The sequence below is a fragment of the Cavia porcellus genome, unplaced genomic scaffold (assembly GCF_034190915.1).
Source record: "Cavia porcellus strain 051 isolate PalLab524CR breed Dunkin Hartley unplaced genomic scaffold, mCavPor4.1 scaffold_12, whole genome shotgun sequence".
In the NCBI taxonomy this organism is placed as follows: domain Eukaryota; kingdom Metazoa; phylum Chordata; class Mammalia; order Rodentia; family Caviidae; genus Cavia; species Cavia porcellus.
This window is the reverse complement of record NW_026947495.1, coordinates 56,410,146-56,435,300: the sequence shown is the minus strand read 5'-3', so window position 1 is coordinate 56,435,300 and position 25,155 is coordinate 56,410,146. Positions and strand designations below refer to the sequence as shown.

Sequence of the window (25,155 nt, the reverse complement as noted above, 5' to 3'; positions counted from 1 at the left end):
GCAGGTGTACTGGATTGAGACAGACTGCGTTATACTTTCCTCAATGTTTTCTTTTTTGTCACTTTAATCTCCTGTTCAGCAGTATGGTAGGTCAGATGCCCTGGACAGCCTGCTCACTGTTGCCCCCTCTCCTTCAGACCCTTCCTCTCTGTTTGGTGTTGGGCCAGGTGGCCCTGTTGATATGTTGTGCCGAAATGTGATGACTCATGTTCGAGAATCAGAACTTTGATCCTTTTCTTTAATGGATTTTTATGATAATGTTTAGAGAATGAGAATATCATTTTACTTTCAAGTATGGGAAAAATGTAAGTACTTAATGTTATTCTGTTTTCAGTCTTGGGAGTAAACAGTACTGCAAGTGAAACTTTTTTTAAACTTCACTGTTAGTAACAATGACTTGAGGAATTCATGGGATTGTGATTGCCTCTAGATATCCCTTAGTACTTAGTTAAAAAAAAAAAAAAAAAAAAAACTCCCAACCAAAAATAGAGGTTCAATTAATTCTACCCTTTCTTGACTTTACTAAGTAAGCAAATCATTTAATGTAAAACAAGCAAGGTAACAGTAATTCAGTCGGAATTCTGAGCATTGATACTTTCCCTTGTCATCCTTGTAGGAGTTGGGAGGGAGAATAGAAGCTTTTAACACACCTTTGTTGAGAAGTTTTTACTTTCCAAATACTCTCTTGTTCTTGAAAAAGAAGCCCATTTGTTAAACTACATGAAACACAGGCTCCTGGACTCCAAAAAATGAAGGACCCCCCCCCCCATAAACTCCCTATAAGAATACAACTTTTAAAATTTGATTTTTGGTCTCATCACTTGTCAGTATCACATAAATACACCATGAAACCCTGTTTTCAAATTTTGCCACAAGGCTATTCCAGAGACTAACCTTGGGGAGACATGTCAAATACAAACACGGGTTCTTATTCTTGCTATATTGTATCAATATTTTTATCTTCCTAGATTTTTAAATGTTCTTTGTCTTAATTTAGCTGAAATTTGTATCTGTTTAACCTTTATTTATTGCACAAAGGACCATTCCATCATTTCTTTCAATGTCCAGGGCTATATTCCTAGACATTTTGTTTATCTTGCTTTATTCTAGCAAATAGAACAGAGGGGAACAGTTACAGTTCTAAAATAAAATGGAAATGGAAGAGGACAGCCATTTCATTGTTTGTCATTGGATTCTTCTTGGGGAAATGAAGCTGACAGATCTGGCAAGCAGAGTTAAGGGGAGGGGTGTGAACTAAATTTTAGGGTGTAAAGCTGGACTGTTTCTAGGAAGGGGGAATTTCCTTATTGTAATCTCTTAAAGAATACTAATTCATCAGCAGCTTTGGTTTCTACAATTTCAATAAAGGGGAAATTTTATTGTTTCTGATATATGATTTTGTTCCTTTTCTCACTTCTTAGTTAACAGTATGTTTTATGATAGGTATGGATTTAAGTTTTTTCTTTTAAATGTAGTCATCAACAAATGCCCCTTACCATGATTTACATTGCCAAAAACATAATTGATTTTATTGTATATGTCCACAGAAAATTGTTTTATCTTCCTTTTGTAGCTTTAAGATGAGCAGAAATTCCTGAAGTGCATGTCAGCATTGTTTCCTATGGTACTTTACCAGCATCCATAAGCATTGTTAAAATCACTATCATTAGAATAGGTCTTTGCAGCAACTCAAAATCCAAATGGAAAAAATAAGACATGCCAAGCACAGTAGGGGTTTTACTAACTACTGTTTCCATTTTTTGTTAAAAAATATTGGGATGGAAACATATTTTTAAAAATTGCTATAATTCTTTATAATTATGAAAACCTTTTTACTTGCTTTTAAACTTTCTCTTTTTTGAGCTCATCTAGAACAAGTGGTTACGTTACCCTTTGTTCTTTTTTATTAAAATATATTAGATATATACAGAATGATGGCTTTCATTTTGGCTTATTTGTATATGAACATAACAGACTTTATTTGCCCATCACTCCTTTACCCTTTTTCCTCCTATCCTTTTCCTCTTTTCTAATAATCTTTCTACTTTTATATCATCCATCTTTTAACATTTAAAAAATTGTTTTTAAAGATGCTTCCTGTGAGAGAAAGCATGCTATTTAATTTTCTGGATCTGGTTTATTTTCACGTAACATAATGGTCTCCAGTTCCATCCATTTTCCTCCATATGGCACGATTTCATTCTTTTTGTCTGAATAGTACTCCATTGTATATGCATGTATGTATTTTTAAATACACATGTAAAAACTTTTTATATGTTGATGGACAATTTTTGTTTCCATAGCTTAGCTATTGTGAATTGTGCTCTAATAAACATGGCTAAGCAGGTATTTCTATAGTATGCTTACTTTAATTCTTTAGGAAATATACCAAAGAGTGGAATATCTCTCTCCACTGGTAGCTTTATTTTTAGCTTTTTTGAGAACTCTCCATACTGGTTTTCAAAATCTAATTTACTGATTACTAACTTACATTCCTATCAACAGTGTAGAAGCGTTCCTTCCCCCATCCCCAGATGCTGCTCAGCGTTTAATATGTTTTGTATACTTCATGACAGCCATTCTGACTGGGGCAAGAGGAAGTCTTGTAGTTTTGATTTGTATTTCATAGGGTTACTTGTACAGGTTCTTACCTGACAGTGCTCTGAAACCCAACCCAACACTGCCACGTGTTGTTTATGGCTTCACATTGTTCTGAGGTGTATATACTTAAAGTTATGCTCTTTGGCATTTCTCTGTAGTTTAATGATGTACCCATGGCCTAACTAGATGGTTTCTGTTATAAAAAATCCATTTTTTTTCATGTTGCAGTCTTCAGTTTTAATAGGATATCTTTCGATGGCTTCATTCTGGTACTCGTTCAGTGTCATAAGGAGAATGAGAATCCAAATCCAATGTCTTACTTTCATTTGCCTTCATAGCTGTATGATCTTGAACTACTTTCTGGACCTTCCCCTCTTCCCTCCTCTATAAACTGAAGGGGTCAAGTTACATGATCTTGAAGGTCCTTTTCCACTTACAGTTTTTCTGAACAGTGGAATGCTAGCAGTTGATATTCACTTCATGTTCATCTGCTACAGTACTTAATTATATCTTAGTAGTTTTTAAAAGGCAAATGACTTTGGTCAGAGGTTCAAAGGCTCATTCTCAGTCATCCATTCTGTCCTTTAAAAATTTTTTTTTCCTCTTCACAAAGACATTTGGAAAGCATGCTCTGTGGATTACATCTCTATCTTAGTTAAAAAAAAAAAAAGAAATAATTGAGGAAGTCTGATTATATCATAAAAGCTGAGAAGGCTGTGGATGGTCATGCTGTGTTCCCACAGTCCCACAAGTGTCAGAATGTGCTCACAGTGTCTGCGTAGTCTGGTGCCATTTTGTTTTGCTCACATAGGTTATGCAGAATCCTGGGATTTTAAGTGTGATGTCAGATTCTGAAAAAGAACAAAGTGGCAGCAGAAGGGTGGCTCTGTGGGTGTAGATTTTAGATGGCTAATACCTCTAGTCCGTGTGCTTCATTGGCCTTTTCGACTCCCTGCCTTGGATCAGTTGCCTGTATGCAGTTCTTAGGTGGTTGTTTGTACAGTAACTGACAGAGTTGTTAACTGAGTAAAGGTGGAAAATGAGCTCGCTCAATGGTTAATGGCTTATGTATATGATACTCTTCCAAAATACTTTGTTCTAGTAGAGCATTTCAGGAACATAATGTTTTTGGAAAGTGGAAAGTGTTGGAGTCAGGAGGTTGTGTAGTAGTTTTGGATATGAATGTCTAGTTATCCCTGAATAGATCACTGAGGTTATTTTCAGGGTAGAACATGACCCATGTAACTCAAGTAACTGCACCGAAGAGCACTGTGTATGTCTGACTAGTGAAGGATGGTATGTGTTTGTTTGCATTCAGGTGAGGCGAGTTCCAGGGTCAAGTGGTCACCTTCATAAAACTGAAGATGGTGACTGGGAGTGGAGTGATGATGAGCTTGATGAGAAAAGTGAAGAGGGGAAAGCAGCTGCTTCTCAGGAAAAGGTAAATAATAACACTGGTGACCATTAGCTAATCTGCATGCATTGTATTTTAATGATATTTTCTTTTTGGAGATGTGTAATAATTGATTATACAATTGTTTTACAGTCAAGAAGAGTAAAAGAAGAAAATCCAGAGGTGAGTAGCATTTATTTATTTATTTAGTCATACATCTACTGCCTCATTCTTGGCTTGTGGTATCAGAGCCTGGTCCATTTGGGAGACACCATAAAGTCGCGGAGAGTAGAAAAGAAAGGGAAGATAGATGCATAGATATTGTAGGTCCTGATTCTGTCTGGAGTTACTTTGGACTATGCAGATCACAGCACGTTGCTGTACTCCCTGAACCTCCATTTCCTGGCCATCAGAAGGGATGGTCATACTACTTGAATGAGACTCAATGAAATCTCATATGTAAAGCACTGAGTGGAGACCTTGGCACCAACTTGGTAATAATTTTCATCTTTTAGTAGTATTCTCATTTGGAAAATATCAGTGAGCATATAGTCCAAAGTTTTCAGGTTTTTAAATTTACAATAAAGCAGATACTAAAATAGCTACAAGTTCCAGATTTTTAAATCTCCAGGGAAATTTGGTAGTCAAGAAGGACTCTTTTAATAACTGCTTCTCTTTGAGAACTAGTCATCTTTTGATTAAGAGATGAGCTTTGTTTTACTTCCTCCATGTGATTAATTACCCTAATGCCTTAATGTCTAATGACTGTAGCTCACTAATTCTCCTAGAGGAAATTTAAGCACATTTAAATAGCTCCAGATATTTTACAGATTTAGCAATTAATATGTATCTTGATAAGTTCTCATCATAAAAATGGAGAACTCTGAGCTTCAAATAAAATCCATCCCTGCTTTTTTTAAAAATTAGCAGGCATTTCCTTTTGGTTAAATGGAGTAAATCTGATCATTGAGTTTTCAGTGGCATCAGAGAGATGGGCCTGTCAAGAGATTGGCTACAGGATCTCAAGCCTCTCTCTTTTCCTCCCTCCATTCTTTCTTTGTATTTCTCACCACAATGGTGAGCCCTTTCCTGGGATTTTTGGGCTATCTTCCTCCCTGTGGTAGTTCTTCTGTTTCGTCCTGTGATATCACATGTAGACTTTGCGCAGGGATGCTGCTGTCCTCTGGAGATGGGCTCCCAAATAGGACATGTTGACTTTACAGATGTGCTGGATGTTTAGAGTCATCTTAACCAGATGTCATAAACTCTGAATTCTCTTTGCCCACTTTCCCACTTGATTGCATGTTGATGTGTACTTAAGGAAGCATGTGACCAAGCTTCTTATGTCCGAAGGGATTTATGTGCTTGCACGTAGACATTCTCACCAGAGTCTAGGGATAAGTTGCTCTGCCTGTTTTTCCACAGCTTCTCAGGCCCAGCCAGCATTTTGATACTTTCCTTTTGGTAGGGCTGACGTATCAGTATCCTAAGCTATGTTACCAGGGGCTACAAAGATGGTTTCTGTGACCTTTCAACTTTTAATTAAATCACTCTTCTGATTTTCCTGCCACTCCAAACTGCTTCTTATAAACAAAATGTAATGCATTTTATTTATCTCTTATAAAAGAGTGTTAAATGTGTAAATATTCAGTAAATACATATCATGGGCCTACTATATGCACACTTGTAGAAGGAGTCAGGGGAGCTATCAGTAAGAATAACAGCAAAATTCCTGTCCTTATAGAGCTTAATGGGAGTAAAAGTAAATTATGTTATTTGCCTCAGTGGCGTGCGAGCGGTAAAAAAAAATCAAATGAAAAAGTAAAAAATAGAATGGATTGAAGGCACAGGGAATGTGATAGGAGTTTGCAATTCTTAGATGAGTTGGTTAAGTGGGTCTTATTGAGAAGGTGTGTAAAGCTTAAAAAAAATAAGAGAATTAAAATTAATGGAAACCAAAAGTCTGTTTTATTCAGCTACCCACATGGCTCCTGTGGCTGCCATTTCTTTCTATAGAGGTTGTTTACATTGTTCTCTTCCAGAGCTTTTTCTGTTCATTTACACATAAGGATATATAAAGAACTCTAGCATATCATTTTAAAACATGAATGAAATCGTAAAAAGCATACATTTTTGTAACTCACTTTATTGTTTAAAAGTCTCTCATATTAGATATTATAGATCTGTCCTTTTATTTTTAGTTCCTTCACAGTATTACATTGAATGGATTCATTTCTTCCTTGGCAGTCACGTCGGTTGCTTGTTATCAACCTCATTCCATTAACTTTCTTGTGTGTACACTAAGGGGCATATAAGCAAATACAGTACGGTATAAATATTTAAAATTATGATTGTCGAAGTGTCTGCTGATTCAGATTTTCATAGCTGCTATCAATAGTTGTACCAATAATATGGCTTCTGACAATGTGCCTTATACCTTTAAACATCTTTGAAAGTGAAAAGGTTTATCTGTGCCAAATGGTGTATTTAAATACTAGAGTATTTTGATAAGCTTTTCAATATGCTTATCATTTAAATACCAGTTTAGTTGTTTTTTATGTAATCCTCTCGAAGACAGAAGTGGTATTTTATTTGTGTTTTGTGTTCCCTGTGCATCTAGTCGGCACAGACATGTTTCTTACTGATGTGAATGTCCACGCACTAAAATGAAAACATGAAGTGGGTACATGATTAGCCTAAAATATTTATGAGATGGTGAGAAGTGGGCATAAACATTAGAAGATGTTATAATTGAGGTGTCAGAAAAAAAAAAAAAAAAAACAGCCTTTGTAGTACCATGAATAGACCGAGAAAGCTGCTGCAGTAAATGTGGGAATTTTAGAGGTGCTTAATTCCTGCAGGGCTATTTGACCTCCTAGAAAGTCCGAGATAGCATGTGTCTTGTCATTAGCTGAAGAAGATGGAGAAAGCCAGAGTGGAATGTTTGTCCAGAAGGACCTGGGGAAGATAAGGTTCATCCTGGGCCATATTTGAAAGTTCTCCTACATCCAAGAGAATTTCTAGTGTAAACTGTAAGGTTTCAGAATTAGACCATTTGTCTCATGATTCATATCCAGGCACATTGAGAAATTGGCCCTGTGTTTCTAGTCTAATATTTTAGAAATAATTTGCTGAGCTAATAATCACTCAGGAGTAATTAATATTTTGTCACAAGTAAATAGTCCATCCTCTTTTTATTATCTTATTCCACTTGGATGATAGAAGCCTTTGAAGACTATAGTTGGATAGTACTGATATTAGTAATAACTAATTGATCAGATATTTAATCTGTATCCAGTCCACGTGGAGCTCTATTAATACTATGGGAATTACACAAAAGAAGATGAGAGGCTGCTCTCTAAAAACTTTGCATTTCTCTGGAAGGGGAGATTGCAAGCCTGCCTTAGGTAATGTTTCCTACTTTATATATCTTACCTAAACTATTATTCCATTAGTGATCTTCTTTTAACCAACCATTTTGGAATTTTTTGAACAGTGGCTTTTATCAGGCTCTGAGATAATATATATTTATTTTATGACTCTGTCAATTTTGCATTATACTCTAGTTTTCTATATAAAATGTAAAACTATCTTTAAATTTTTTATTGTTATTATTATTATTATTCATATATTTTGGTCTCATTGCCCAAAAAGGATGTTCACTAGGAAATCTGTTAAGGCAGTGTTTTTATCACAACACTCAATGGAAATAAAGGATTCACAGCTCTGACTCCACATCTGAGAAAAGCAAAAGCTTTAAAAATGTGGGTACCTAAACACAAACACACAGATTCTAATTTGGAATTTGCAGGGATGTCTAGGAAACTGATTTTTTAAAAGACTGTTCACATTTGATTCTAATTTGTGACTAGGATCAGGACTAGGAAAACTGTACAGATCACTCTGAATCCAGAAGTCCATAGTGGAATCCAGAATGACTGTGTGCTTAGTGTTCCTGAAGATTTTGTTTTAAATACCTGCCTCAGAAATGAGGCAGGGAGGGAGGGTGAAGAGGAGAGAAAGAGGGAGAGGGCGGGAGAGGGAGAATAAGAAAGAAAAACATCTTAGAAGTATTTTGAAAAATGGGAAAGCTGTGCATATTTCACCTAAATATAATGCAGCAGGGAGAAAGATTCTTGGCTGAAGCCACATGGGAGTCCCGAGGTGTACCAAAAAGATTTTCTTATGGGAAGTCTGGTATAGGTTAACTATGAAAACATTTAGTCATTTTATGTGGATTTAGATTGAGTTAATTTTACTACAATTGCTTGCAATTTCCCCTTCCAGAGAGATGAAAAGTTTTTAGAGAGCAGGCTCTCATCTTTTGTGTAATTCCCATAGCGTTAATAAAGTTCCTTCCACGTGGCCTGGATACAATTAGATTAGATTTGATCAGATTGAGTTAATTTTACTACAGATTAAACTATGTGAAGGCAAAATTTATTGCTTGTATTACTCTGTACTATTGCCTGATAGTTTTTAGACTGTCATTAGTCTTTAAAAATTATTTTCAGTGAAAGCTTTTTTTCAGATGCCTACCAGAATAGTATACATGCTTGTTTCACACCTATATATGGATAGAGAGAAAGATGTGATCTCTTCCTTTAAATTCATTATGGTGAGCCTTAGTCGTTACAGACAGCTTTCACTGGGTATTTTGAACATTAAAGGTGTTGTTAGTACAGATGACTGGCCTTCTCAGTAACGGTGGTGAAAGTTAGATTTATGATCAGAAATCTGCTGTACTGACAGCTTTTCATTTTGCAACAGTTCTGTGTTTATAGAAATGTTACAGATAGTTCAGAGTTCTTATATGCATTCACTTGCCTTCTCCTACTGTTAATCTTTCATATAATTCTGGTATTTATCACAACTCAAATACCAGTGTTGCTACATTACTCTCAATTATGTGAACTTTGGAATTTATTCAGATTTCAGTGGTTTATTTACTGACATCCTTTCTCTCTTCCAGGATTTCGATACAGGGTAATACATTGCAGTTAGCAACAGTATTTTTTAAAAATAGAAGAAGGAGTTAAGTATAGTTCTATGTAAAGTTGGAAAGCAAGTGTCTCTTCCTTCTGTCCATTCTGTGATATTTTCCTCTGTTTTATTGTGATACAGATTCATTTCCAGAGTATTGTCCTGAATTAGTTTTTCTTTTCCTTTTCTTTTCTATCAAAACATCATTCTTTTAAATCTATCTTTATAACAAGCTATTTAAAAGGAAAAAAATCTGATAAATTTCTGTTGTATAGCGGATAAGTGACAGCTGTTTAACGCAAGCTTTTTTGTATGTTTTTAATGAAAAAGACTGTACCTAAAGGCATGCCCTAATTCCATAGAATGCATCCGTAATGGTGGCACTTGGGGACTGTACTTGTCACTCATAGAAAATGCTTTATATTGGTGACTTCCCTTTCGAGCACTTGTGTGTACTCTGCATGGTTTCTGAGGACTCCTCTGTGTTGCTCCAGTGTGACTTCTGCTGGAGGGGTATGTGTACAGTGCCCTTTCCCAGTCTGGTTGACCAGCTGTTGGTGCTAATTCCATAGAAAGGGAGCAGGGCAGGAGTTGCCTCTTCCGCCATCCCCAAGAGAAAGAGAAGCTGTTCCTTTACGTAAGTGCCACTAAGACTTTTTAGATCACTGTTGCTCTTTTTTTTCTTTTTTATCGGTACCAGGGATCAATCTACAACTGCTTGCTTGCAAGGCAGGTGCTTATGCCGCTGAGCTAAATCTCCAGCCCCGATCACTGTTGCTCTTTGACTAAAGATATGATATGCTGCAAGTGCTGCTATAGTCTTTGGTTGTATCACAAGCCTCAATTCAAATTATAAAATCAACTTGAATCTTTCATCTCTAGAGGTCATTTGGATAGGCCCTGGCCCTCTGAATGGTTATAAAGGTTACTTGTTCATCTAACATAGTCATTATCTTTCTTATTTTTCTCTAATAATGCATTACATATTTGGGGGGGGGTGTGGATCTTTTGAGACAGGATCTCACTGTGTATTCCAGTCATAGTGAGTCTTGAACTCACTGTGTAGCCCAAACTGCCTTGGTGCTTGCCATAATCTTCCTGCCTCCGCCTCCTAATTGCTGGGAATTTAAGTACTATTATGCCCAGTAGAACTGTTTGCACATACAGCAACATCAAAAGACTTTATAACAAACACCATATATCTATCACTGAGGTCTTTATTGATTATACCTGCTTTATCACTTCCATATCTGTCTCTTCATCCATTTATCTACATTAGCTGTTTGATGCGTTACGAACTGTAGACATCCAGACACTTATCTATACTACCTTAACACTATCATGATTATTTTTGTGGAAACACACAGTGACAGTTTTATTCTCTTAAACTTTAGAAATTCTTGCCACAAAGAATTTCTGATGATTTCTGATTATTTTAGAATTGGTAGTGAGTTAGAAATAGGTTTTTTTTTTTTTTTTCGTTAGTTTCCATTGCTGTTTCTTTGAATTTTTTTGTCTTTCAAGTTTTAGTCTAGAGCAGAGTTCACAAAAGTAGGGCTTGAGGCAAAAACAATTTGGGTATCACTTTCAGATCAAAATTCTGACTCTGAGAGAAAATATAACCTATCACTCTAGCATTTCTGTTGAAAGAAGTTTCTTAGAAACTCACTTACCCTTACATATTTTTGAAATACATGAATAATTAGTCAAAGTAATGATTTAAGAAGCAAGTTTTACTGACTATGACTTCCTTTCATTAAAGGTCTCTTAACATTCAGTGAAATCATGCAACAAGAAAAAGTTATTATCAATTTTGAAGTATCACATAGTCCATGCCTTTTTCACTTTAGGTGAATGGTTCTTTAAAAGCTGTGGGTCTCCCTGAAAATTGTTAAAGGTACAGAGACCTCATATCATCACAAAATTCTGAATCATGGCCAGGGGACCCAGAAATCTAGGTGATTCCATTTCAGGCAGTCAAAAGCATTTGAACTATACTGCTTTAACATCTTTCTGAAAATTATTGTTGCTGGTAAGTGCAATATAGTATAACCATAGTGAGCATGATGTCTTCCTTTGGCTTTTTCTAGTACTCTAATGGGTAGTTCTTTTAACAGATCTCGATGAATGCCAGCAGTATCCCCGACCAAATACAGTCTCTCTCCGTGCATGACTCTCAGGTATGCTCCTCTGCCAGTCATTTCCTTGTGAGGTGCTTTGCAGATAGACCTTTAGAACACCAGTATTTTAGGTAGCCAGGAAATTTCAGGGTAGTATTTCCAAATCAGGAGCTCATAAAGTCTTTAAATAGATATAGAGGAAAAGATTATTGCTACTCTTGACCATCCTTTATAGGATCTCCAGAGTTTAAATGATAGACTCAAGAACAAGTGTAGATTTACCAGACTACCTCTGAAATTGCTTGTGTAGTGGAAAATAAGCAATGGGAAAAGAAGTGACTCATTATTCTATTATATTCTGGACTCAAAACCTTGTAGTTAATTGATACTTTTCTTTTGGCTCCTGGTTGGATTTCTGTCACTTCTTTTTATAATTCTTTTACTGTTAAATTTTATGGACCAATTCATCTCTACAACTTGGCTTGTAAAAATAAGAGCCCAGTGACTGAGAATTGTATTTATAATGCATAATTATAAAAGGTATATGACAGAAGACCTGTGCTGTGAGTCATACTGGGTGGTGATAAAAGATTCTGTGCAATCCCAGAGGAAATATGGTCAGAGAGCCATAGTGCAGGTCCACTTTCTAGTTTAGCTATATAATTAGTAGGCAAGTTCTTTTGCTTTCAAAATGATTGTAATCTATGAAATGCATCATCAGCCCTAGAATCATAGATAATTTTCTAAATCTGTGTATTCCATATAAATTTATTTCAGCTTTACCTGATGTGTTTTATGAAATAGCTATAGATGTTATAATAGAAATGGTTAGAGGGATGGCTGCAGGAAACTTGTTTGAGGCTTTGTTTTTATTTGACAGCTAAGGAAGCAAAGATTTTTCAAGGATTAAGTATTTATGCGAGGTTATATCACTGGTCAAAGGCAAAATAGAAATTCAGGTTAGGCCCTTGTGTTGTATCACCTAATTTACATGAACTGCAGGAATAAACTTGAGAGATAGAAGGCAAATGAGGAGTAATTATGGGTCCGAAAGTAAAGAGAATAAAAGAAATGGAAAAGAGATCAGGATAACTAGTATTTAACACTATATAGTTTATACCTACTTTCGTATACTCTTTTCCCAATAATTTTTTAAGGTAGGAGTTTGTTCTGTTTTGTAAATGAGAAAATAGGGTCAGAGAATGACTTCTCCGTGATCCCATAGCTGGTCAGTCTTGATCTACTCTATCAAGGAGGTCTACTCACGTCCAGGAATTTGGGGCTTCTGCAATAGAGGCAGTGCTAGTTGATAATCTGTATTCAGGGAAGTGGGCTGTAAGTGAGAAAGGTAGGAAGGATGCATGGTTGTGTGATCCACTGACTTCTGTTGCGTGATCCACTGCAAGGGATCATACAAGGGTGCCTTACTTTTACGCATCAGTGAGGCCCAGGGGACAGCAGTGTGCTGCTCAGATTTTAAGGGCCACTCTTGCTTTGGACTTAATACCAGTTGCTTACAGTGTCCATTGTGTGACTGAGGCTTTCTATAGCAAACATTAATATCCACAATTAGGATGGGAAATGGGCGCCATTCTGATTCTCAGATAGAGGTGCTTTGGGGCCAAATAAGACTTGCAGGTATAAGAACTGCTAGTTTTGGAATTTCCAGAAATGAAGGGAGCAATATTGTGATTTTATTCATCTATTCCCTGATAAAGTTTACAGCAGTGTTTTCTATTTTGTTTTTATAGGGCCAACCCAATGCTAGTGAAGACTACAGGGAAGCTTCTTGTGCTGTGAACCTCGTTTTAAGACTAAGGTAAACAATACTATTGTTTGTTTTGTGTTGTTCTTCCATAGTATAATATTCTGATTCTCTTCATTAACTTTTCATAATATTAGCATAAAATAAAATTGTTAACTTATTTCATTTCCCCAAACAGGCAATGTATGCCATATTCCCAAAACTAATTGTGCTCTCTTAATTGCTTGCTAAAGAAGACTAAGAAAGGAAAGCACCATATGAGAGTGTCTCCAGGCTTAGTGCACCCTTCATTAAGACATTTTTTCTTGCCTTTCTTTTCATTTTTTTTTTAAACAATGTAAGATCACAGTAAGAGATTTTTAATGAGTTTTTTTTCCACACTCCAGCAGTCAGTCTCTGACAGAAATAAACCATGCTTGTAGTACAAGTTGCCTGTTCGGAATGTTTTTCAGTGGCAGGTTTGATCAACCAGTGTGGAGAAATGACAGATATATTTTGAAAGAGCCTTCATTCTTCTAGGAAATGGATACAAATATGGTGTCTGACAGTTGATAGCCTAGTGAATAAAAGCTGTTTCTGTTTTAAGAATTTTTAAATTTGAAGGTTAGTCTTTGCAGGTACTCAATTTGATATTGCAAGAGGAAAGAAAACTGTGTAAGTGTTATCATAAGCAGCATAATTTACCAGATCAATCAGAATTCTGCGATATTTTTAAGCGTTTTAAAAGAAATTATATATGTTCTCCTGACATTATTAAGACAAAAGTACACATGTCTGATGCACATGTTCAGAGTGGAGGCTGCAAAACCTAGGTTTATCAGCAAGGTTAGCTTCTAGCACTCAGAGTTACCGTCATCCATCAGGACAGATTACTGTCACCATAATCACCTCTTATTTCTGATGGTCATTTACAATCTGCAGTGCATTTTCACAGACTTAACAGGGGAGCTTCACAGGAACCTCAGTGTGGTTTAATTCCTAGTTATTTTCCCTCCTAAGAAGTGAAACTTTTTCAAGACTTTTCCCCTTGAGTTGAACGTAGCCTTAATTATTATTCATAGTGAATGAACTTAAGTATTACTGTCAAAGAATAAAATAGTCCATACTCTCTTTATTTTTGGAACTAGATGCTTCTAGCATTTTTTAAAAGCTAGTTTTTTCATTCATTCAGCCAGTATTCGTGAGGGACCTGCTTTGTCCCAGGGGCTCTGTGCCAGGTCCCATGTTCGTCATTGATGTGCTGAGAGGGGCAAGTGTTACGCAGTGTGGACCATGACCTTTAGAATCTATTAATCCAGTCTTTTACTTTATATATGCAGGAGCCATTTCTTTAGCCCTTCTCCTGGATTTTTACCTGGTTTCTGAGCACGCATATCAGCTCACTTTTTCTTTCCAGTAGCCCTTTTCGTACTGAAAAGCTTTGTTGGTTCTTCCTTCTGTAGATTCAACCAGCCTTCTTATTCTGGACTCTTGTGGGCTTTAATTCTGCCCTTCAAAACAAATTTCAGGCTCTCTTGATAAAAATCAAGGTGTATGCCTAAGCCTCAGCTCCAAATATTTTTTTTTTTGGTTCAGATACTAGAACAATATTAAATAAGCTTTTATTTTTCAAGAGCCATTTGTATATGTGCTGACCTTATTCTTACCTTTTTCTAAGAAAAAAAGTGCTACAAGTATCTTTAGCTTTGCTTCTCCACGTTTCTGTGTTATTCTTGGAATGCTGGTTGGTCACTTGTTTTAATATTTTTATCTATGCCTGCTTAGACTACATTTTTGTCATGGGTCTAGGCTGTTTCTTTTTATGTGTGTGGCTCAGATCACTAGTCCTACCAGATGTCTCATGAAGAAAGTGCTTTATATTCAAATACAAAGAAACAATTCATACTACTCATCTGTCTGTCCATAATGTATGCCTAGTGGTGTTGAACCCAATGGCATGTGTACTGCAGTGAGCTATTTGTATTATTGAAGCTCTAAAAGGTTTGCTGTCACTGATGTGTGCATTTGAATGTGTGTGTGCACATACACATATGTATCTTTTTTGGAAACTATAAGGAAGATTAGATATATTAAATACCCGAAGAAGTTCGGAATTTATTTAACTTGCTTTAACCTAGATCCTATTGATCTCAGAGCTCTTTTTATGCAGTTATTTGGCAGTTTTAATCTTGTCCTCTTTGAATGTAGCAGCCATATTTAAATACAGATGTATAGATGTGGTCTGAGCAGATGAGGGTAATGGTAAAGTTACGTGATTTTTAAAAATTTTTTTTTGCAGTTCATACTGTGTATTTTTTTGTTTGAGTCAGCACATCATGTTTTAATTGTCCTCTAAAATATCCAGGCACATTGGTGACAAGTCATTATGAATCAGCAGCAACTAAAAAGAGCTGATTTGTTTTTCTAAGCTCATTTCTGAGCTGCAGCTTGTTTTAAAACTTCAGGTGTGACTATAAGTATCCACTATAAGTAAATGCCTGTTGATTTTGATTCATTTCTTGTCCACTATATATTTCAATTATTGTCAACATGTCATATTATTTATAATGTTTAGGCAAATGCTACTTTCTAATTTGATAAAACCTATTTTTTAATCTTTACCTAAAACATTGATTAATGTATTCAGTAGTGTAAAGGTGACAGTCTTCTGGCATTTGTTAGAAACCACTTACCTAATGTTTTATTTTTGAATTGACACATACAGATTGTACATATTTAAGGGGTACAGTTCATATTTTGATACATGTGTGCAGTGTGTAATAATCAAATTAAGGTAATTAGCATTTTTATCATCTCATATTTATCATGTCTTTCTGTTGGGAACATTCAAAAGCATGTCTTTAAATATTTTGAAGTGTATAATAAACGTAACTGTAAAACTATTCACCCTATTCCTCCTTTCTAACTGTATTTTGAGACTTATTTTCCAGTGTCTGTCTGTCTGTCTGTCTCCCTGTCTCCCTTTTCCCTTCCCTCTCCCTCCCCATCTCCTTTCTTGCCTACCTTTCCTAACCTCTTTTGACCACCATTTTACTCTGCACTTCTGTGAAGCTACTTTTTTTAACTTGTGCACTTTCAGCAAGATTATGTGGTACTTGCTTTTTCTATATTTGGCTTATTTCACTCAACATAATGATTTCTAGCTCTCTTTATGGTGGTACGTCAGATGCAGTATTTCATTATTTTTATGGCTTACATAGTACTCCATTAAGTGTGTATATGTACCATATTTTCTTTAGCTGTTCATTTCTGATGGACACTTACGTTGTTTTCATCTCATCTATTGTGAATAGTGTTACAATAAGTATGAGAGTGCCAGTATCTCTTCTATGTACTTATTTCCTTTCTTTGAATATATACGTAGCAATGGGACTTCTAACATCATATAGTACTTATGTTTTCAATTTTTTTGGAGGGAACCTGGGATTGAACTCATGACCTCATGCTTGCCAGACAGACATTTATGTCACTGAGCTAAATCCCCAGCCCTGTTTTCCATGTTTTTGAGGAACCTCAATACTGTTTTCCATAATAATTGCACTAATTTACATCCCACCAGCAGCGTGTCAGGGTTCCCTTTCCTGCATGCCCTTACCAGCTCCTTGATATCCTTTGTCTTTATGGTAATAGCCATTCTAACTGAAGTGAAGTGATGATTCATTATGGTTTTGGTTAACATTTCCTTATTGGTTAGTAATATTGAAAGTGATGTCCTTGTACTTCAATTTGAGGAATAGCCTTTGAAAGTTGAGTTATTGTATTTTTGTGATCATTCTGTGATAAAGTAAATGGAAACATTAAATCTACTCTATATTTATTGAGCACCTACTATGTGCATGTATGGAGTAGTATTCTGGGTTCTGTGATACAGCTGTGGCAAATGGAAAAGATAAATTCTTTGCCCTCCAGAAGCATGCATTGTAAGGTGCAGAGGAAAACTTCAAATATTCTTATTTTATATATCACATTCTTGGAAAGAAAAGCTATACCAGTAGGATAGAAAATGAGGGAAATGTTGTTCTTACATTATAGGAGTTATATTAGTTTTCGGTTGCTGTGTAAAAAGTTAGCACAAACTTAGCGACTTAAGTCAGCATCCACCTGTTATCTCCAGGATCTGTAGGTCAGGAAGCATGGACACCACTTAGCGGGGCTCCTGGCTTATCATCTCAGCAGGCTGAGATTTAGGTGCACTCTGCTGGAGTTCAGATTCTTTTCCAAGTTCACTTGGGTGCATGGTAAAATATAATTCCACTTAGTTGTAGACTGAGGCCATCCATTCCTCTGGCTGGCTCTCCCAGATACTTTCACAAGACTGCTTATTACGGGACAGCAGGGAACCTCAGACGTCTGCCCACCTCAGTCCTTCTGTGAAAGTTTGGGTTTTTAAAGCTAGTCTCACCTAGTATACTGTCTCTTTTGTTTAACTCAAAAGTAGGTGATTCAGAACCTTGCTTACATTTGAAAATTCCCATTAGCCATGTACTATAGGTTAATCCCAAGAGTGTCATTTCCTGTTTCTAAATTCTGTTCCTACTCCAGAGGAGAGCATTCCCCAGGGCATACACACCAGGGGACAGGACTGTTAGAGTGGTCCCAGACTTCTCCCAACTGTGGAAGGGACTGTGGAAGGGCTCTCTAAATGAAGCTATATTGGAGCACACAGACCTGATGGAAATGAGGATCCAGCCATGAGGCAGGACAGACAGAAACTGCAGTGGTTCTTTTCAGGAAACATAAGAAGTTCTAAAAATATCCAGGAAACCTGTGTAAGTAGAGTAGTGAGGGGTAAGGTTAGAGATGCTATGCAAGGGCCTAACCATATAGGGCTCTGTAGCTTGTGATAAAAACTGGCTGTTCACTGTTAGAGGGTGGGAAGTTGTTGGAGGGTGGTCAACAGAGGAATGGTGTCATCTGAGTTCACTCTTCAAAAGAGCACTGCATTTACTTTATAGAGAATATGGAAACCATACACTGGCAGAGGGGAGTCCTTGATGAGTGATCTCAATGTCAGTGATTGATGATGTGACTTGGACCAGATTGGTGACCAATGGAGATGATAAACAATTACTGGGTCAGGGAGCAAAAATTTAAAAATTTAGTCAAGGTTTTGGACTGAAAATGTGGATGAATGGAATTGTTATTCCTGAGATGGGCAAAAAGTAAAGGATACAGAGTAGAATAGAATTAAGAATTTCATTTTGGTCGTGTAGGGCTGAGCCATTTTTGTGGAGATGTCAAGTAGGTATTTGAATGCATCATTTCAAAAATATCTGATTTAGACATGTAAATTTGAGAAGTGTTAATGAATATTGCATTTGGTGCTATGAGATCAGACACGTCATGGAGGGAGGGAGTAAACACAGGGCAGAAGGCTGGTGCACAGATGAGCAGGCGCTCACAGACAAAGGGGAAGAGCGTGGGAGGGCTGTTCCTATAAATCAAGTGGAAGAAACATTACCAGAATTGAGCAGTGTAAGGACATCTGTAGACTTGGGTAGGCTGTGGAAATCCTTTTATATTATGTCTGTTTTATTGGTAAAATAAAGGATATCATTGCAAGGAAGGAAAGTAAGTCATTAGAATTTTGAGGAAAGAGGAAAATCTGTATATAAGAAAGCAAGAAAATAAATTTACTAAGAAAATGTGTGAGATTGACAGGTGTACTAGTGAGTACCTGAGGTTAATACCTATGAACTTAAATGTTCTTGAAGTAGCTGTTGTCTTAATATCCGTGTGTGTGTGTGTGTGTGTGTGTGTGTGTGTGTGTGGTATGTACATATGATTATAACCTAAATGGAAACATAATATTCATAATCATTCTGTGAGCCCCCAGTTTTAGGGATAATGTTTAAGTAAGAAATGAATATGCATTATAGAATTGCTATCCATAATCTATCATGTGCAGGGTGGCCATCACCACTATCCCTTTTAAGTACAACTTTCTTTCCTTAAAGCCTTCAAAGTCATGTACACTCTTTGAGAGTCAAACACCTGCCAGTCAGTGTTGATCTCTGCCATACAATTTCTTTATACTCTGCTTCTCCATCTGAAATTTACTCTAAATCTTTTGATCATTTCTGGGCCCAAACAACTATCTCCTGATCTAGGCTGTGTGATAGGAAGCTGGAAGGCTATTCTTAGCCAGATTTAAAATAAACCTAGGCCTGTTTGGGTAACATTCACATTCAGTTCTATTACCATCTTAAGATTCTGATATACCTGTGTGCATATTTATGTATACACATATATACATTATTGTGTTTATTAGCTCTTCATTAGGGAGAAAAGGTCTATTTTGGTTCATAACTTCAGAGATTTCAGCTTATGGTTAGTGGGCTTTATTGTTTTTAGGCCTGTGCTCAGGCAGAAATATCATTATAAAAGGGCAAAATCGAATCACATCATGGTAGCCAGGAAGCAAAGAGACAGAGTCAGAGAGGAAGGGGTTGGGCACAAGCTCCAGGGTCACATTCCTGTGACTCCCTCTCTCCAAAATCTTTCTTACCTTCCAGTATGCTGTGCAATTATAAATCCATCAGTGGATTATCCACTGATGAAATTCAAGACCTCATGATCTAATCAGTTCTGGAACCCATGTTTGAACACAAGAGCTTTTGGGGGATATTTCAGATCGAAGCCGATATGATTTTATATGCATATGCCCTCATTCTTTGTGAGTCACTGGCCTACACAGTGTGTGGATGTCCAAAAGTTCGCTTGCCTTCCTTTACCCTTGAGGCTACTGGGGCATGGCCTTCACCCCACAGACTAGTGAGTAGAAGACTTCAGCTGAAACCAGCCTTTGATCAGTCCCAAACCAGTGCTCTGTAACTGGCTGCCTCTACCTTGTGGAAAAGGGACTCTGACTTTCCTGTTGATTTAACATTCTACAGACTACCTGCCAGGACCATGGCTTCCTTCCTCCTTCTGCCTGCCCGCTTCTTCACCTTCTTCATTCTGCAAGTAGGAAACTGGGGAATATTTTACTTATGAAAATGTTACATTTTACAGACAGATAAGTACCTAGTGCCTATAGGTAGTGTCTATTATATGTTCATTTTTGGGCATTATAAACAAAAGATTAAAGGAGTGAAAGGCTAATTCCTTCTTTGAAAAAAATGCATTATTGCTCAAATTTGCTTTTAAAACTATAAGATTGAAAAAAAAAACTTAAGATTAAAAAAAACTGTAGGTCTCAATGTTAAACAATGGTGATAGTTACGATGTTAATTTTTCTTCTTTTGTGTACTTTGCAAGTGTTCTTCTATCCATTATGTATATGATAATGTCACTTATTTAAAAAACTGAGCATCAAAAGTCAGTTACAAGATAAGGAAATATTCTTAAACACACCTCAGGAGACAAATATCAAGTGGGCAGCCTTATAATAACTGTAATAAAATTTCTAGCAAGTCAAATATTACACAAATATTTTACCACTGGTATATTTTTCACAAGATAAAAATGGTCACATATTTGACATTAAATATGCATTTTTTAGAATCAGGCCATTGACTTGGAAAAATGATGAACCTAGGTGTTACACTGCTAATTCCTTTGTGTTAGTGATGCTCAGAATTTGACAGCTAAGCTCTATGGATTGCATTTACAGTTTTGCTTCAGGCAGCCATAAAAATTGTCATACTCTGATACTCTAATATGATGTGTCCATCAATGTACTTATAATGAATTTGCCTCGTTATTGTGTTACAGCATCATTAGACCCTGATGGTCTGGTTAGAGACCAAGGTGAATATTGGCTTTCCTACTTAGAGGCAAATGACCTCTGCCATTGGATTATTTGACAAAAATCCTTGAACATAACAAGCATTGCCTAATTTGACTTATTATTTCTATTTCTTTATTAAAAGTTACATTGTAAAGAATAGACTTAGTAATGTGATTTCATAAAGAAAGCTAAGTCTGTTAAAATAAGACTGATCATTATTTTAGCATTTGTATGCCTGAATTTTAATTCTATCATATTATTATTCAGGAAGAATTAGAATTTTTAAATGTTCTCCAGCCTGTAAAATAGGGTTAATTGCATAATTCTTACTAATCAAGTGTCTAGGAGGCTTGATTAATTTTTTCACTGAAAAGGTTAAATAGCGTAGGAATAATACTCAGTTGTGCTGTGCTTTTTAGTACATGTTCTCCCCCCCCCCCCAACAACTACTTAGTTTCTGCTTTCTTTGTGCAAGGCTGTGTTGAAAATCCAAAGATGAATAAGAGAAGGTTTTTGCACTCCAAAAGCTTACCATGTAGGCGGAGAGATCAGGTCGCACACAAATGACTCTAATACAAGGTAGAAAGTGATAAATGCAGCAAGAAGACAGACAAAAAGAAGAGCTATGAGTAGTTCTAGGAAGGTGAGAGCCCTTTTGTCTGGATGTTATCTTTGGTTTGCTTGTTTCCATAGTAACCAGTGTTTATGTTTTTTAGTTAAATACATTTTGAGAAGCATAATGGGTAGGGTGAATCCAGGAGGCAGTGTCAGGCTGTGGACTTTGGTAAGGGAATCTGGCAAGACCATGTTTTTATTCAGTAGAGCAGTACATATTATTAAGTGCCCATCTAGTAGAAATACAGTTCTTTAGTCTGAAAAATATGTGACACTTTACTTAGACCTTTTTGAGATTCTCTTTTGATTATTTGCTTTCATTTGAAAATTGGATTAATTGCTATACATCTTGGGTCTGTTGTTAGTGATGTCCTTCAAAAGATGAAGTACCTACTGTGTACCAGACACTGTGATAAGCATGTTATATGCTTTGTCTTGTTAGTCATCATAAATTACTATAACTTGAGTACTATTGCTACTGATGTTTCGCAAGGGAGGAGTTTAAGGTCAGAGTCATGTGGTAATTGATTCAACACTGTAAAGCCAGTAAGAGGCAGAAATGGGTCTTGAACCTGTTTCTGTTTAGCATATTAGCCTTTTTTTTCCATTTGACCCTGTGACCTTTATTCAGTTTCTTCTTCAATGCAGTAAGAAACGTATGTGCTTTTGGGGTTTTTATATATTAGCCTATCTTCTTACTACTATTTCATATAAATAGTCTTTTAAACGGGGTTTTCTGGTAAACTCATTAAATATTGTGACAGCAATACCTGAAAATACTTTCTTAGAGGAGTTTGTAAGATGATGATTCAACTAGGAACTGCATTTGTGGTGTTATATAATTTTAAAAGCATTATCACATAACTTGCCTGATTTAATTTTTCTCCTCATCCTAGCTAGCAGTAGAGAAAAAAGAAAGGTTGAAGATGTTGACTGGGCTTCCTGCAGTCTCAGAGCTAATTGCAGAGGCTGGCAGGCACCTGAGTCTCCTGGTGCGAATCCAGTGTGACTGATATTGTGGTACAAAGAGAGAATGTAAGTGTACATCATGTACACTTGAACATAGTATGGGATGTTGCCTTTTATACATATAAAATTCACCTGCCAGTAAGCATGCTAAAGGAGGGAAGGTTTATATTCAGAAAGATTGATAATATATGGGGAGGAAAATAGAGGAATTAAATACTACCTCTTTTGAGGTAATGTCATTTTTTTGAATGAGAAGACATTGTGAATTCAAATGCTATAAATTATAGGTGATGCATGAGACTCTAAAGATATTATTTCTTTATTTTCATATCAAACATGATCATTTTAGAACTTAGAAAATCAAAATAAAAGATAAAAAGGAACAAGAAATAAAATCATTCATATTGTCCTTACCAGAAATAAATCATTGCTACCTTCTTGAAAAGATTCTTCTAGATTTTTATCTTCAAGTGTATTAGACTTTAAATTTTAAATATATTATTGCATGAATATTTTATTATAAAATAGCATATATAGTCTACTTTGTGAGATGTCTTAGATATGTTTTCATATCAATGAGCATAAAATCTATAGCTTCTCTTTAATGACTACTTTACTATTCAATTAAATGTGCCAGAATATATTATTTAGAACGTATGGAGTAGCTCAGTAGTAGAAATTTTCCCAGCATGCACGAGGGTCTGGGTTCAATCCCCAACACAGTGACAGGAATAGAAATATGTTATAGGATATTTAGGGAGTTCCACATTTTTCAGTATTGCAGCGCATGAAAAACTTACACTACTCAAAAATGGTGTTTTGAAGACTGCCCAATAGAAAATACCTATTAGCACTATATTTTGACCTTTTTGAAATGTTAGATTTGAAAACTCTGAAGATGGATAACAGAGGAAGTAATCTAACATCTGCAAACACTGGGATTACTTAGGGGCTGATTGTGAGTCCTAGGTCAGGAGAGGCTGTCTACATCCCTGCTTTCTTATTCTGTCTTAAGGCTGAGTTTTTTCTTAGCACAAGCTCAATTGTACCTAAGACCTTGTACTAGAAAGGTGAAAAATTAATGGTTTCCAAGTTGGCATTTTGCTTAACAATAATAGAACACAAAAGTGGGGTTCCATTTGGAAGTTTTCTTTTGGGTTCTTCCTTCTAATAAATAATCTAGAAGGAATCCATCCTTGGTTGCTCACTATGAGCCCCCTGGGATTACAGGAAGTGACATATGGGGAACATGACAGTTGGAGGAGATGAATGATTGACTTTATGTTCCGAGAGCCTCACAAAGTGTTCCAGACACGATAGATCTTTAACAAATGTGTATTACACAAACTCTAACTGAATGGTTCCTAACAAAGAGCACAGTTCATGAACTTTTTATATTAAGATGTCCAACAGGATTCTTTTTTAGGGTAAGGCAGCTCTTTTTTTTTTTTTCCTTCACATTATGGGGAAATGCACAAAAATATTTCTTTGCTGACTTTCATCTACAAAAATTTCCAGCCTTACTTTAGGTATATCCTTTATATTTTGTTCTCTTAAATACTTTGTGTCTAAAACAAGTATGGGCTCTGCTGCAAGGGTGGTTGGCAGAAATAGAATAGCAGCCATGCTATATGTGGCCTTTCCTAAAGCGCTCTGCCCTTTCTGTACACCAGTGGGTTGGTTCCTGGGCTCCTCACCAGTATCTATGGGCTCTACTTATTTCTGGGTCTCAAGTACACATTTTATGGTGCCAGTGTGGTGAGCGTCTTTCCCCAGACCATCATTGGCAGAATGTTCCCTGTTAACAAATATCTCCCTTTTCCTCTGTTATCCCATGGAAAGGACAGTGGAGCTAGATACCTGTGGACAGTTAAAAGACAGAAGCTGGCACATCTCTGGAGCGGTCCCCTGCTGTAGCTATGACAGAGAAAAAACATCAGGGGAGCACTTGTGTGATGGCAGAGGAGTGGGGTGAATGATGCAATTTCATTGTACCGGGAATTGAACCCCAGTGTCAGCCTTAAGAGTAGAGCAGCTGGGCAGCCTCCATGCTGTCCTCCCATCTTAAGTTCACTATTGTGTGACCTGACCATTGCTCGTGCACACCCAACCAGTGGGCCACCTTTTTCTGAGACTCATTAATCTTCCATGAACTCTGGCTTCTTTCTTGCAGACCTTTTAATGTCATTGCACTGTAGGCATGAGGAAAAAAATAATCTTGAAAGTAATGGGTGTCTTAAAAACTTTGGTGGCATTTAAGTCATTGTTAATTACCTGATTCCTTGTCTGATAACAGCCTAAAGTTTTAACAAATGCCTTAGTATTTTAAGTTACCCTTTCTGCTGTTCCATAGAGCCTTTCTCCTTTCTCCCTTTTTATATTCCACTTTTTCTAGCTCTGGATGTGGTAACCTGCTACTCTTAGCATTCTAAAAATTCTCCTCCAGTTTTGTCAGGGAAGGTTTTCTCTTAGGACTTGTCCTCTTGATCAGAGCTGAATAATTCTAGAGACTGTTTGCAAAGTTATTTCAGTTTTCAGTTACTGTATCCCTGGAGATAATGAATGGTAAGATTTCTTCCTCAAAAGTTGAATCTTGGAAAAGGTAACAAGCATATTTCACTTTGGGGACTTTCTTTGCATTAACTTTTCTTTCTCCATTGAAATCAGACTTCCTGGAATATAATTTCAGCTTCGTTTTACAATCCCAAAATACTAGAAAACTTTGTTCTCCTTGCTGAAACCTATGAAGTTGCTAACTGGTTGTATTGTGAGAAATCTGTGTAGCCCGGTGAATTTCATAAGTTTGTATAGTTTGCCATCCCTGTCAGAAAAAGTTACTATGAACTTGTTTGAAACAACAAAACAACACAGATTGATTATCTTTCAGTTTTGTGGCTCAGACGTTCACCATGAGTCTCACTGGGTAAGAAGCAAGATGTCAACAGGGTTGCGTTCCTTCCTGGAGCCCTATGAGGGC

The 25,155-nt window shown here is 36.5% G+C and overlaps 1 protein-coding gene across 3 annotated transcripts in view; it reads left to right on the top strand.

The window, feature by feature from the left end:
• The window catches only part of Stk39 (serine/threonine kinase 39), a 273,681-nt gene that overhangs the window by 155,802 nt on the left and 92,724 nt on the right, over window positions 1-25,155 (top strand). For all 3 annotated transcript variants that reach the window (XM_063259208.1, XM_063259207.1, XM_063259209.1), the window contains 4 exons: window positions 3,920-4,042; window positions 4,148-4,177; window positions 11,095-11,157; window positions 12,849-12,916. In XM_063259208.1, the coding sequence (XP_063115278.1) occupies window positions 3,920-4,042; window positions 4,148-4,177; window positions 11,095-11,157; window positions 12,849-12,916 (284 nt within the window). The remainder of the gene's footprint in view (window positions 1-3,919; window positions 4,043-4,147; window positions 4,178-11,094; window positions 11,158-12,848; window positions 12,917-25,155) is intronic.